We start from the raw sequence: 15,949 nt of genomic DNA on the forward strand, positions 1-15,949 counted from the left end.
CTCTCTTTCCCCCTCTCTCTCTCTCTCTCTCTCTCTCTCTCTCTCTCTGTCAGGCAGCACTGAGATAATGAAAAGACTCTCCAGAAGAGCTTCAGAGGTGTCTGGGCACAGTCGGAGCACACAGCTGATTTTTAAATACGCGTGCGTCGGAAATACGCACCCTGGGAAACTGCAATTAGCTCCAACTTCTGCACGGTCCAGAGAAGATCAAATTGTCTTCGATAGAGCAAACTTTGACGCACGTGGAAGTGTTGACCTTGTCATGGCCATTCACGTGCCGATTCCCGTTATTCCGAACTCTGGCTTGTGATGGGCATGAACAACATGGCGCAGATCACACTACTACTCGTTCGCTCTTTATGACACATTCGTTTAGCTCGTGAGCACTTATTGAGCTAGTAGAGTCTGACTGCGCAATTGAGATTCCACAAATCTGGAATTCTGAATTCTGCCTATTTGACCAAACCATCTACCCTGGAAATCCAGGAGTTCTCGGGAGAGAGAGAGCACACTTTGAATTTGCTCAGTGAGTCACTCCCTCATCGAGATGCTCATTCCCCGCGCCGTTGGAGCCGGGCTGCGCCAATCACATCGGTGTATCTGATAGAGGCGGGCTAAAGGACATTGCTGCCATGGCGACGTTTGGAATCAGTCAGTCAACATTGGTCCTAATGTTCTCCAATTGGTTCTAATGTTCTCCAATTGGTTCTAATGTTCTCCAATTGCGTGCAGTGATATTTTCAAATGTTTGGCGCCGCCCCCTTGAGTTGGGCCATTTTCATTACTCACAGCCAGACCCTCAATCTTTCTAGATCTGACTCTGGATTTCCAGGCTACAAACCATCCAGGGTGCAATTGACTTTTGATGGTCATATACAGTACATGTAATGGTAGCATGATGGAGGAGGCGTGTCTGGCGTGACCACTCAGTTGCGGTCATCATGGACCAAGCTTTTGCTCGGCAACCACTGGCCAATAGAGGGAGATATATATTATTAATAATAACTGCCAGAACCAAGCCAGTACATTCGCTGAAATGTTTTTTAGTCAATAATAAGGTCCATACTGGGTAAGGTCTATACATGATTTATGATTTCGCAACTAACCATGACAAAGCCAGGTGTTTTATGAATGTGCAATTCTTCTTTTACTGCATTACAATGAATAAATGAATGTATGAGGGATAGATCCAGAGAGATTTCATTCTGATCCCATGCATACCCTCCGAGGTGTATCTAAAAATGGATAAGTACCAATAACAATAAATAAATTACACTGACATCCACAAAAATACACTGTCGTCCAACACAGAGGAGTCTTGTGATTGAGCCGAGCTTGAGATGAGTGTTATTCTATTTCCATGTCCTCCTTCTCCCGACGCTCACACAGAGAGTGAGATTAGGCAGAGTCAGTCCCCCTCATGTTTAAAGCACGGCGCTTACTATATGGCCATGGAGGAGACGGAGAATGTTGATGGTAAAACATTTCTGCCATTGTTTACCGAGCCACTCCACCGCATGCGAGCAGAGCAGAGCAGAGCAGAGAGGAGAGGAGCTGAGAGGGAGGAGAGGAGAGGAGAGGAGAGGAGCTGAGAGGGAGGAGAGGAGAGGAGAGGAGAGGAGAGGAGAGGAGCTGAGAGGAAAGGAAAGGAGAGGAGAGGAGAGGAGAGGAGAGGAGAGGAGAGGAGCGGAGAGGAGCTGAGAGGGAAGAGAGGAGAGGAGAGGAGAGGAGAGGAGTGGAGAGGAGAGGAGAGGAGAGGAGCGGAGAGGAAAGGAGAGGAGAGGAGAGGAGCGGAGCGTCCGTTTCCTCTGAGGAGGTCGAGGAGGTCTGCTGGCTGGCCTCCCGAAGCCTGTGCTCTCTCTCTCTCTCTCTCTCCACCGCCTCGTTCAGACAGAGGTGTTTCTGAGGCCCAGGCAGGCAGCAGTGGAATTGCTCACCTCCATGTTAACAGCTCAATCATGGACACCAGGACTGTCCGGAGCCCCACCCCACCCCCAGATCACTCTCAAACAAACTGTACTGTACATCCACAACAAGTGTGGTCATGTCCCCACTATAGAAAGTGTCCAGCAAGCGCGCACATCCAAGGAATCTGAACTATGGGTGCTTGGCCAAAGCTAAAATAATAAAGACACGCTTCGAGAGCTATTGGTGTGCAGACTTTCTTTATAGTTACAATGTTATTACTGTGGCTAGCGGATTTCAATGCTTTCAGTGCTCGGCGGTTGTGCAATCTCACTGATGAGGTGACATTTTTAATAATATTTCAGAAACAAATTTGTCTACTTCAAAAGGGTACTGGCTGTGAGTGCAAGAGGCTATAAGAGGCTATGGTGGTTTATGACAATGATACCTGGATAGGTGTCCTCTGAGAGCATCAAGTTAAGGCTTTTACATAATGCATCTGACCAAACCACACACACACAAAACACATCACAAAACATCACAAAAGCTACGTCATTCCAGCCAGAGGTGCATCCAATATTTTAAGCTGGACTCTATAACTAGAGACCTGTGTTATTAAAATGATCAAATGGCAGGTTTCAATCTCCCAGAGGAGAGGGGGCTGAGCAAAGCATCAGTATCAGAGTCCCCAGAGGGAGGTCCTACTGCCCCCTAGCTATGAGGAGTGAATTGCTGTACTCATCTCCATAAAAAATGGATCCCTAGTCGCTCCGCTCTTCCACTAAAATTGGCTTCAATCAATACTGTATTTCAGTGTTTTAAATTGTGGGGAAAATGCCTCCGTAATGTCCCCAAGAACAAAGAATGAGCTGGTACGGCTTTGTTAAATACACTGGAAACAAATCTGGAGAAAATCAGTTAGTGACTACCAAAAAGCCAACCTTTGTGGAACTATTCGTTTGAAGCACATGGATTAGGTACGTAATTACAGTTGAAAACTGACTCAGAACAGTTGACATGGTTCCAATCCACAAAACAAGATGTGCCGCTTTTGCAGCGCTTTATCAAGATTGCAATCCTTGAAGTGAAGGTATTTCATAACCAAAAAAAAAACAGTGTGATCTCATTTTTTGCACTACACATCTGGTACAATTATAAACCCCCTGAAGTACTAATCCTTTCTCCTAAATTCCAGCAGAATTAAACAATGAAGTTCAAAATACTGAGCGTGAAGTACTGAAAGCGGGACTTCTCTGAATGTATCAACAAAGGCCTCTTTTCTTGTCCTCTCGCTGTGACTTTGCCGTTGTGAAAACCAGAAACTTAGCTGAATATTTCATGTGATCTTCATTTCATCCGCATTTCAGAGGAGAACTCTTTCAGGCTTGGTCCATGTGTCTTTAGAAGTCACTCTTGGTGTGATGCATCTCCGCTGCTGAAACTTTAATTACGCTGTAGGAATTCACACATATCTGTCTGAAGGTTTGGCCAGATTTGAGTAATTTTATGAACATACATAACAAGAACCCATGTCTGATTGGATACCGAATAAGACACGGCCATGAGTAGATAGATTTATGCTCTTTTTCATCAAGGACGATGTCAGAGCCTAGTTAACCAGCGAACACTCAGCAAGTCTGCTTGTTAAAAATGGGATTTACTATAATTACACGACAGATTTCCTCTCCGTGGGTCTCTCTCTCTCCCTCTCTCTCTCTCTCTTCTCCACATCTCAATTATCTCGTGCAACATTTCATAGATTAACTTCCTGTATGTCGCCAGCAAAAAAGGGAATGGTGTTATACATTAATTTCCTCCGCTGGGCCACAGGAAGCCTTTTCCCACATTTGGTCCAGATCGTAGGGAGTCAACAGTGAACAGGAAACCGTATTTAATTATTCCGACTTCCACAATCCAATTCACATACTGTGAGTCATTGACAGACACCGCTCTGCATGTTGACAGCTCATAACTCTCTGGCAGGCCACGGGCTGGCAGTCCACATAAATCTCAGCCATTAGTTCAATTCATCTCGTGCCCAATTTCCCAAGACAAACTGGACGACCGGCACACTTTCGATCTCAGGAAGCACAAAAACCAGGCCGGGCCAGGACGCGGTTCGTCTGATCAGCTGACTGCACATCTGTGGCCTCTGTCCTTCAACAGCGTGTTTTCATGTATATCCGATAAGGAAGCACCTGAATCTTTGGCCCTTTCAATGATAACAGTCTTATTTAAAAATCTCCTCCACTTCGGATGATAAACAAATTAAAACAATTCATTAATTCATCATCATGAGCATAAGATTGGGTGTTAGTATTGGGTCCCTATTTGCCTGGAGAGTAGACTCTTTCAACTGCGTAAACAAACGTGCACGTTCCATTTCTAGTGGCACTGAAAACAACACTGAGCTATTGGTAACTTGGCGACAAAAAAAAACTTCAACAGTCAACACTTCCATTTCAAAATAACTGCATTGGTTTCAACAGGAACAGGTTGAAATTGTCATCTGCCTTTTAACATCTCCAGCCCAGCAGAGCATGAGACCTATTCCCACCAGCATTCAGAGCCTTGGTTTCATTTAACTAAGGGCCAGTTATCGACTAGCTCTGCTACTTCACAATCTCCTGCTATTTATTTGAACTGAAAGCTTCTCCTGGTCAGAGCCTTTCACTTATACACTGACGCTGTCACTGCAGCCGACAGATGGATCATTCCAACCTTTCATCTGATGGTGAGCTAACCACACAAAGCACTCATATCTTCCATACCATAAGATGTGCTCACGTGGAGTTTGCTACAGTATGTTCTGTCTATGGGCTGAGTCTAGGGCTGAGTGAGTTGAGAATGACGAATGATCTGGATGGGGGTGAGGATCTAACAGTGGCTGACACTCAGCTGTGATAGGCATTCCCTATCACCAGAGTATCAAAGGAGGCCTCTTGTAGACACTCAGACAGTCTTATAACACAACCAGAAAAGCCCCAGAAGCTTTTGCCACCTTTCAGAGGACAACCCCCCTCTCCCTTAACACACACGCACGCACACACAGACACACAGACACACACAGACACACACACACACACACACACACACACACACACACACACACACACACACACACACACACACACACACACACACACCTCCCCTCCCAGTCCCCTACAGAAACAATCCAATCATTTCACAGGGAGCACCTGTGGGATTTCACAGCGAGCAAACAATGGCTTTGACTGAAAAAACAGGGCTGCCTGGAATGCCAGTTAAAAAACCTGGGACTGGGCATTATCAGAGATGACACTGTCTTGTGTCCACAAACAAGGCCGCGCCGCAACAAAAAGAGGGGGGGAGGTGGGGGGAAAGCCCAGCGGCACAGAACAAATCGCAGCAGCGCTACACAATGGAGGCCGGCTCTTCCCATGTGGTCCCAGGTTAAATGAGGCAAGTTTGAGGCATCACATGGTTCCGTTGAGGATTACTGGATTACGCAAGTTACCGTTTGGTGCGCTCACGGAAAAAAAGGGAAGTCATCATAGCGGAGGAATGTGATTTCTGCAAAGAGTTACAGTCACAAAGGGTTATGATCCTCAACCCAGTACCGAGGCAGAGCCCAATTCAAAACAGAGACTGTCTTTTATTGCCCTTCAAATCGAAACATCAAGGGCTCTAAAATAACTGCCATCACCAGAGAGATCTGCCATACACAAACCATTGCAGTTATCTGTTACTGATGTTAAGTCAGCCGCAAAGCATTTTCTTTTACGGTTTGATAATAACATTCTAACATTACTGTATGTGTCTGAATAGAAGCATAGAGGATCTAGTGACTGGAGCGTTTCAAGTAAAGTCTTCCATTTTGTGAACTTCTGCTGACAAGCTACTTTTATTTGCAGGCTTCCAATCCCGCTCTTTTTTGCAGCTTTGTGGCCTGTAGTGTTGAAGCGCAAAGCTTTCTCCCAGTCTGAACAAAGGAACCAAAGGATCACGTTGCCCTCAGAAGTATTCCCGGGATGATTCCTAACCGTGGTGTTCTTGAAGACAGGCATCTTTCAACTTCGCAAGCTTCACAGTACAGCTTTCTATGTGCCTCTTTGTAAGAAGTAGGTGTATGTGACACAGTTACATGAATCTCTCACCTCGATGATTAAAACCTCCAAACAGCAGTTTGTGTATGCAAATAAGCTGGCGAATGCAATGTTACATTGCCTGCAGGCATAATGTGCTGTTTTCGAAGTGGAAGTGTAGGCTACTGCAGATGTTGGGCCCACTGAAATGTAAAAATCTTTGTGCTTTCTGAAGAGTTATGCAGGTCTCAAGTTCACCATTACCAACCAACCAAAACAAAACAACCTTGGAGCCAAACAATAATCGTGGTGAATCGAAGGCTGCAGCTGGCTACATTTTGATACACACACACAAAAAAAACAACCAAGCAAGAGCTTCAGCCAACAGAAAAGAAAGTAAAATAAGGTTCTTACTTTGAGTATTCTTCGTTGTCCCTGTCGCAGCGGCCATCTTTATGTTTCTCCCAGTCTTTCCCATGCTTGCAGGTAGTCAATAAAATGATATCATCTCCATTGTGAATGTGGTAGAGAGCGTTTCTGGTCTCGGAACCGATACCAGTGAGATACCTCTTCCCTTTAAAAACGAGCAAATATTTCCTCGATGGTGGAACATTATTGAGTGTCAAATAACCCTTGTCCCCTCCTTTCTGGGCATGGTCTTTTGAAAAAAGTGGAATGGACACATCAAAGCGTGGCCTGAAATTATCCATATCAATGCTGGCCTTGGCTAACATCGCCTGGCCAATATCAAAGCCCAGCTCTTCTGTGTAGTCAGGCCAGGTGCCAGAGTACAGGTTGAAAATGAGGTGGTTCCTTCCTTCGTTCCACAAAGGAAGGCTCTGGATTTTGGCCTTGACGTTGTGGACATACTGAGCCGAGAGCTGGTCCCTATCCAGCGTGTCGATGCTCAGCACAAACAGGCACGCCTCCTGCGGGTCCGTGGTGTAGAACCGGGAGTCCTCGACGGCCGTCAGGATCTTCTGGTAGCTCTCGGAGATCTTCTCGCCCTTGGCCGGAGGGTACAGGTACACCTTGAAGCCCCTCTCGCAGCGGGCGAAGTCGAAGCAGGTGTCCATGCGGCAGCGGCGGCTCTTGTAGATGTTGTTGCGGATCTCCCGCCGCTCGCGCGGGGAGGAGTGCTGGTGGATGACCACGGGGCTGCTGTCCTCCTCCTGCTCCACCCCGTCCAGGTAGGTGCCCAGCGAGTGGCCCCACTCCGGCCAGCGCTGCCTGGGCAGTCTGGAACCCCCACCGTGGGCGCGGGCCGCCGCGTACAGCTGCTGGTGGCTCGGCTGGTGAAACTCCCCGATCTGCAGTCCCCACAAGTAGGCAAGCAGAAGTAGACAGGCCCCCAGAGACACCAGCAGGTACCTCTTCTTGGCCTGCATGTGTGCAAGAGGGGGCTGGCGCTGGTGGAGATGGGAAGGAAGGAGAAGGAGGAAGGAAGGAAGGAAGGGGAGCAGGGTCCTCTTCTAGCCCACTGCACAAGCACTCATACCAGGAGGCGCATGCTCTCAGATAAGGACTCCCTGGATGCAGAAAAGCAACTGCAGAGAGAAACACACACACACACACACACACACACACACACACACACACACACATAGCTCTTCAGAACGTTGGTGTCCAATTTCGTATAAGACATTTGACAGTAAATGGAATTCATAAATGAGTCATGAATATTCTTAATAACAAAATGTTCATTAGTATGTACAGTCAATACTTACTTAAAGTGCACTCTAGCACAAGGAAGTGTCAAATAGAAATAACAGAAAAATGTATGTAGGTGCTTTTTCTATGCTAATTCATTTTTGGCAGAAAAAAATGTGTGGGGAGCATTCATTTAGTGTGAATCAGGGGTAACACTCCTTAACAGCACTTATACACTTACACACAGCCCCATCGGTGAGCCGGATGGAATATGACAGCGACTATGAGAGGTTGTCAGTCATATTAATTATTCATCCTGTAGCACTTTTATGTCTACTGCTTGCATTACTGACTAGATTTCAGGTAGCCTCAGGTTACCGTACCTTTCCTGAAACACCTGTGGCAGCATCCGTCAGTGAGTGATGACGTTTGAGGAGGCTCCAAAGAAAATGAACTAGATCCATATGACAGGGTTGAACTAATTCTTCTTCCGAAATCTGGAATTCATTTTTATCTTTTCAGAGTAGCAGGACAGTCGGTAAGCATAAAAGTTACTTTTCTGGTGACCAAGTGTTACTGTTTTACTGCCGTATGGTTGTACTCCATTGTACAGGCTTGTCATCCACTTTCAGTGGTACACATTTGTCTTTTGATGACAGCACTTGATTGAAATGGCACTCATCTGCGCGGAAGAAACTAGAATGTTGCCGTTCCATAACACATCCCGTTGAATACTTTGAACTGTCTGCAGTGCTTGCACTACCTCCAATATCGTTGAGATGATGTCCAAGAGCTTTATCCAAAATACCGCCTTCTTGATCAGGAATGCTTCAAATGGCCACGTCCTTCCGAAAGACAAACAGTTACATTCTCCTTGCCACACACCATGTGTTGTCATTTGCTTATGCGTCCATGTGCATGAAACTTTCAAACATGTTAACGTTAGCCACGAAACAGTTCGCTGTCGTTAAGACACGTGAACACTGACTATCTTAACAACGTTATATTTCACATTTATTGTCACAACAGGCATACCTAAACCCGCGTAACATTAGATGTGTGTGCAATCAGTTCCATGCACTGTGGCTTGAGTGCTTTTTGGCGCTGTCACTTCATTACCGCGAAATCTGAGATCGTCTCCATTACCGAGAGCTCGGGCGCTTCTAAGAGAGCTGTCTATAAGGCGCACATGCATATTCATAACAACATATTAAAGAGATGAAATTCCTGATCTATTTCTTAAAACTGCGAAACTGTTCTTGTACTGCCACGGTGGCATAAATCCCTAAACGCGTGTGGCGAGTTCCTCATGGCTCCACTTGTTCGCCAGCGTCCATTAGGTACTTGAGGGGAAAGTTAACGGTGTTGATGTCACCTGAGCGACACCCGTCTCCAGCCTTTCAGTCCTATCCATGATCAACCAGCAAGTCCGCTTGACATGCCCATACATGCAAGAAAACGCGAGGACGCTAAAGTGCGCCTGTTGATGTTTAATCCAGGTATAGACCAGGCTTTTACAGTCCGACTGTTCTGAATACGGGTCCAGATGAGTTTGTGAATCCGCGCAGCATCCCTCTTTACTCCCATTCAGAGCCAAAGCACCATGCGATGAAACCTCCCACAACGCAAGGCTGCGCCTCCACTCCCCGTTATTGGTAGAGGATGCTCGGTGAGCGATGGTAATGGGTGATGGGCGCGTCGATCATTTCGGGAGGCGTAGGCTGCATCGAACACTTCGGCTAAAAAGCCTGCGGGCACAAGTTAACAGGGGACACTGACCACGTCTTCTTTGAGCTGGTGACTATATCACAGCCGTGTGTGTTGCTACAGTGTGTATGGAAAGGAAATAGCTTCTTGGATCTTTTTTTTTTTAATTATTAATTGAGAGTTATGCATACTCAGTTGAATTGCATATTTACAACTTAGCATACTCACATTATAAGAGCACATTATGCATGAAATAACAAACACTAACGTTTTGGTGCTTCCTGTCTGCTACGTGGTTAGCTTCTGATAATAATAGCAACAGATGTCTGTCAGAAATAGTCATTTTTCTCACCACTGCAGATGCATTAGGCTACAGGACCTTGCCTACCTGACGGAAAGTCTTAACATTGGCATGTGAAAACCAGCTGTCAGAAGGTTCATAAAGGGTACACCCCCAGGGCCACGGTTTGTTCCACTTGATTCATGGAAGGTTCATTTTTAGGAAACTGCCAGACGAAAAGAAGGCGACAATTGAGCAGCCTACAATTAGGCCCAAGGGGTTGTCTCTATGTTGTCTCTCAACAATAAATGTTGTTGTATATTTGTTTGCTTCAAGAAATCGATTTACTTTTGTGCATAGAGCATATGTAAGAAATATGTTTGCCAGGGTTCCCATCCTTATTTTATCAGCAATATTCTTTAGGCTATGTAAAATGCGAGTGCCAACTGTTTTATGAATCAAATATATCTATTTACTATTTTTTGTATTTTGGAGATCTTAGTAATGAGCATAAATATTTGTTTGAATGTGTGGTTTTGGTGTCCCTTCTATCGCGTGATAAAGGATGCCACCTTGTGGCACCGAATATAACAGACAGACAAATCTCAGAAACGTCTCAGGTGGAAACCTGTGTGTGTGTGTGTGTGTGTGTGTGTGTGTGTGTGTGTGTGTGTGTGTGTGTGTGTGTGTGTGTGTGTGTGTGTGTGTGTGTGTGTGTGTGTGTGTGTGTGTGTGTGTGTGTGTGTGTGTGTGTGTGTGTGTGTGTGTGTGTGTGTGTGTGTGTGTGTGTGTGTGTGTGTGTGTGTGTGTGTGTGTGTGTGTGTGTGTGTGTGTGTGTGTGAGTGAGTGAGTGTGTGTGTGTGTGTGTGTGTGTGTGTGTGTGTGTGTGTGTGTGTGTGTGTGTGTGTGTGTGTGTGTGTGTGTGTGTGAGAGAGAGAGAGAGAGAGAGAGAGAGAGAATATATGTCTGTACTCATGCACATGCTTGTATGCATGTACGGATGTGTGCAGTAAAATTATTTATAGATGCCACAGTGCAGGTGGAAGATTGTGTCTTCCTCGGGGCATTTATTCAAACAGCTTTTGACCCTGGCAGTATTTTAACGCCATACCCTGAGGCAAGCGTATCCCAGCCATATATCTGACAACAGCCAAAGAACAGAGGACAGGATCAAGTCCACGGGGGCTCACTTCCTGTAAACAACCAAATCAAATGAAAAAGACAGAGACAGACAGAGAGAAAGGCGGAGAGAAGAGATGCTGTGTGTGACACACCTAGCAATAAATGTTGTCATGTATTCAACATGTCTTTCTGGGTCCACGTGTGATAACACAGTTTATCGGGTACGGCGACACTGTGGGCTTTTGGAATGCGTACGGGCAGCAAAGAGGCCATGCATGGTTCAGATTATCCAAGCACTTTGTATTTAATGCATTTGTGAACCTAGTCCCACCTCTTCGCTTTAGCGGTCATGCAAAAGAAGTTAATACTTCAGTTCACAGTGAAATTCAACCATTTTTAGCCCAGGATCACATCATTGGCTAAATGTAAATGGACACGGGCAGCTGACCAGCTGTCACACTGTAATTGATAGGCGTGAGTGTGAGTGTGTGTGTGTCTGTGTGTGTGTGTGTGTGTGTGTGTGTGAATATGTGCTGTGAAATGGTGTGTGTGTTGAGGTGAAAATCTCATTTTCCCTCACATTCCTCTCTCCCCAGGCTTCATTAGGCTCATCATGCCTGCTCGGCTGGGAAGCACTGAGGTGACCGTGTCTGTCTCTGCGGATCGGCGAGAGTGTGTGTGTGTGTGTGTGTGTGTGTGTGTGTGTGTGTGTGTGTGTGTGTGTGTGTGTGTGTGTGTGTGTGTGTGTGTGTGTGTGTGTGTGTGTGTGTGTGTGTGTTTGTGTTTCTACCTGTGTTTGTGTGTTTGTGTGTGTGTGTGTGTGTCTGTCTGCCCCCTCGGTGCCTCTGTTCTTTAGTGTAAATGTGTGTGCGCTGTGTGTACATGTGTGTGAGAGGGACAGATGGAGTGATTGAAAGAGAGAGAGAGAGGAAGACAGACAGAAAAAGTGTATCCATTTCCTGATCAGCTCAGTGCTCAGAGCTCAGTTAACTCAAGCATTTAAAAAAAAAAAACAGTGCACCAACATTGGCAGCATCAGTATGGAAAGACATCCCGCTTTACAAAGTTGTGGTTTTACATGAATTACTTACCCACCCCTCTATACCATTTACCACAATGTACATTTCATTAGAGGATCTAGCAAGTGGTGCCAGGGATTCAGACATCCCCTTTATTTGAGCCCAGCAGCAGGCTCTGTGGAAGAGCGTGTGTTGTTTGAAAGGAACTACTCAGTCTCTTGTTTATGATGCTCTTAGCGCTGCAACACTTTTGGGGAAAGTGGTCCCAGTGCAGCTATTCAGCCACAGCTGTTGACTGTCTAAGTGCCATTCGTTTTACCCAGACTGGCCCCTCTCTCTCTCCGAGTGTGTGTGTGTGTGTGCCTGTGCCTGCGCGCTCATCATAACAAATACTGTATGAACAAATATAATGTACAAAGCAGATAGGTGTAGGGCAACGTAAAGAGAGGGTGAATGATGCTGCTTCAAAACACAATTTTGCTGTACGCGGAAACAGTTCTCTTCATGTTACGGAAGAAATGCAAAATGATATGTTGTCACTGTGCAGAGAGAAACCAAACAAGATGTAATCTCAGCCCCTAAGCCAGTCAACCTGTCAATCAAGGCAGTGATCCAACTGTCATGTACAAAGAAGAACAAGGTGTTGCCCTGAGGGGTGGAGCTACATTTGAGTTTGAAAACATTGCTGAGTCCTTTCATTAGCGTAATTCCAATATAAAGTCGACTTAATTGTCAATTATCAATCCACAATAGAAGCTTGAATATGGAGTAAGTTAGCTGTCAAAGTTCTCGTGGTTTTCTCCTTCACTCTTTCATAGTCTGCACAGTCTGTCTCTGTCTCTACACTCTACATCAATGTCCTCTCCGTTTCCTCATAGCCGTTCTGATTCTATGAACAGCCATCCCACTTCAGTGCTCCGGGCCGTCATAGTAACCGCCCGGCCGCGTGTTGCTTGGTGACCAGCGCATGACCTCAGGTGAAGCTGTCAGAGTGTCCAAGAGGGAGAGATGAAGTTCTATCTCAGGTGCCCCCCTCCAGGCCCCCTCTTTTTTCACCTCCAGGGAGCGAGCGCCCCAGTCGAGGGCACAGGGGAGGTGGTGGGGGGGTGGTTGGACTGTCACACCCTGGCGCCTCCGCAGCGGCATGCCGTGATCACATCGAGCGCGGATCAGCATCCCTCAGGCCCCGAGGAGCTCCCGCCCGGCGGGGCCCACCGCTCCATCAATAACCGCCGCCGCCGTAGGCAGGAAGGCAGGCAGGCAGGCAGGCAGGGCCGGCTACACTAGTCAAACCAATGGAGTGGAACGGAGACACGATGGCAGGGGCTTTTGCTTGGCCCTGGCCTTAAGACGACAACACTGCGCATTTTACTGCCCTGGACCCCCAGTACACTGCTGTAAGCCCACCAGCTCACTAACAAATGAAGGCCTTCAGCGTTGGACCGTGTTGAAGGATCATTCGTCACTGCATTTTGTGCCATTTTACATCATAAACTGTGAAATGATAGACACATGTGCTCATGTTTAAAAGCTTCGTATTTTACCATCTGTTGTGTGTCGATGTACTGTATCACTAACACTTGCATGTGCTTAAAAAAGCTGTTTGGGAAGCCTCATAGAGGGTTAATGTTTTCTGTAATGGTAAAGGCTACATTAGACATCCAGGTCATTCTCAAAGAATCATGATTATGCCAAAAAACCTTTTAAGCCAAAACTGGCTTCATTATTTTTTTCATAATACTGCATATCTTACCTGGCAAAGGCTTTAGTCAGATTACAGTAATCATTTATGGAGTACTCATTTACAGAACTTATACAACAGACTACAGTATGTGATCATTTTTCATTTATCATGTATTAATTTAACATACAACTCTATCCAAAACAACTTCGATACATGTATGTCAATTATATTTCAAGGGTCATCCTTCCTAGAGCAACTTGGGGTTAAGTGCATTGCTCTAGGGCACAACAGTGAACTTGAACCCACAACCTTTCAGGCTACTGCAAGCTAGCCCAACTCCTTAGCCACTACACTACCACCACCCCATGTACAGTAATGATGGACTCAAAGTCAGCATCTCCTGTCCGGAGGACATTTCAGTCGTCAGTTAGAGTCCACCCTGGCTGACCAGGAGTCATTTTCACCCACCTAAGGAGGAGGCTGAAATCCATTAATGTTCGCCTAATTGTGATATAACTGTCTGGGCCATTCTTTGGGCTTATCTGAGGCTTAATTAGGTGTTGAGGGCATGGTGTCTGCCTGGGCTCCGCCAGTGTGATACTCTCCACTCCGATACCGAGAGCCGCGGAGATGACTCATCGGGGACTAGTGAAATGACACCGCGTGGAATAGCCTCCGTGTGGAGCGGAGATTTCCTCCTCGTTTCCCCTTCGCTTCCCTGATTTGCATGCGGCCGGCGTTGAAGGAAGAGGATAAGGCCTTATCTCCCATTCTCCACGGCACACTGTGTATTAATGACTCGGATGAAGTGGGGGGGTTCTTTTGGGGGGGGGGGGGGGGGGGGTGAGGATCCTGCTTTGAGACATGATAAAAAAAAAAAGCTTTAATGAGGACAAGGCAGGTGTGGAGAAGAGTTGATCCTCTACCTCCATCCTCGACACCATCACAACCAGCAGCAGCAGCAGCAGCAGCAGCAGCAGCAGCACCTCAATGTGGTGTGACTGAGATCAAGCGAGAGCCGGCTCCCAGGGTCTGGACGAAAGCGCTGGATAAGACGTCTGCTGAGATCTTAGAAGGAGAGGAGGAGGAGGAAGGGGAGGAGGAAGGGGAGTGCAAGAAGAAAGTGGGTGAAAAATCGTTATGCTGGCGAGTCGACTGCCGGTCCTCTCCCTCTCCCTCTCCCTCACCCTCCGGGCAAGGCTGCTAACCGTGCCTTCAGGGCTGGCCATTAGCATGCATCGAGTGAGAGGCTCGCTTCAAGACCGACTTAACGATGAGCTAATCCTTTTTTATTCTGCAATTAGTTTCTCAGTAGTTTTTCTTTCTCTCTCTCGCTCCCTCTCTCTCCCTCCACCTTCTCTCTCTCCCTCTCTCTCTCTCTCTCTCTATCCCTTTCTCTGTTTTCATCTCAGCAGCTTGTGGCTGTGACCTGGTTACTCTGCTGCATGCCATGACCCCCCACCTCCGGCTCCTCCAGCTCCTCTCTGTGGTTGTTGGCCCTGATCTGCTCCCCCTCTCCCGGGGCCCTGTGGTCCAGGCCCTGCAGGCCCTCAGGCCAAGGGCCCTAACTAGCAACCGATCCGGCCAGCGTGGTCTAATAAGCCATCAAAACAGATCCGGCCGTCGTTGGTCTAATAAGCCATCGTGGAGAGCGAGCAGCAACGCTTTGGCACATTGTCTTGGCACTTCCTTCAGACACACACACACACACACGAGCACACACACATGCACACACACACACACACACATACACACACACACACACATATACACATTGCACGCACACACACACACACACACACACACACTCCTGTTGCTTCTCAGCTACTCCTTCCTTCCTGACGGCTAATGCAGACTCTCTCTCTGGGACTGCAGGTGCATCCACAAGACATGCAGCGTCCTGCTGGCCAAACACCTGTCCTCGGCAGGCCATCAGATCAGCGTCATCCAAGATGGCTATATTTACCACCGCGAGTGTGAGCTAGGGCCGGAGGGGGTTTGGAAAGGGGAGGCTGTATTGTGCAGCCAAGACACAACACTTTAATGGCTGTCACGAGTAGATTTTTATCTGAGAGAGCTGAAGGTTATGTGCATTTATACTTCCAACAGACTGGCTGTTTACTTTGACTCACACAGCCTTTTTTCTCTTTACTCTCCCTCACTAAAGTTGCCTGTCGAGGGTTCGTTCAGATTGATGGTTATTGCCAGATTTTTTTCTTTTCTTTTCTTTTTTTCCAGAGAGTATTATTACGTCAGGCCGTCTTGCCTGGGCTTGTTTGGTTTTTGTCTGTGTCATCAGGTACAGAGATTGAGATGACTGATGAGTTGCTTGTGGAGAGGTTCCATCTATTAAAGAGAAATATTGCCATTGTACTCGTCCAGGACACAGTGTGTTATATCAACAAATACAGCAACGCTGATCCAAAGCTTTTTTGGTGAAATATGGTTGAGGAAGTCAACGGAATTGCATATGGATCCTTTGCTGTTTCGCATAAATTTGATGGGAGATTTCAGGCGC

At 46.7% G+C, this 15,949-nt stretch overlaps 1 protein-coding gene across 1 annotated transcript in view; it reads right to left on the minus strand.

Annotated features, from left to right (window-relative positions):
• LOC134097796 (exostosin-1) overlaps positions 1 to 7,357 on the minus strand; it is a 213,528-nt gene extending 206,171 nt beyond the window's left edge. The window contains exon 1 of the mRNA XM_062550740.1: positions 6,384 to 7,357. Coding sequence (XP_062406724.1) covers positions 6,384 to 7,357 — 974 coding nt within the window. The remainder of the gene's footprint in view (positions 1 to 6,383) is intronic.
• Positions 7,358 to 15,949: the final 8,592 nt, after the last annotated feature.

This window comes from Sardina pilchardus, chromosome 12 (genome assembly GCF_963854185.1).
Source record: "Sardina pilchardus chromosome 12, fSarPil1.1, whole genome shotgun sequence".
NCBI lineage: Eukaryota > Metazoa > Chordata > Actinopteri > Clupeiformes > Clupeidae > Sardina > Sardina pilchardus.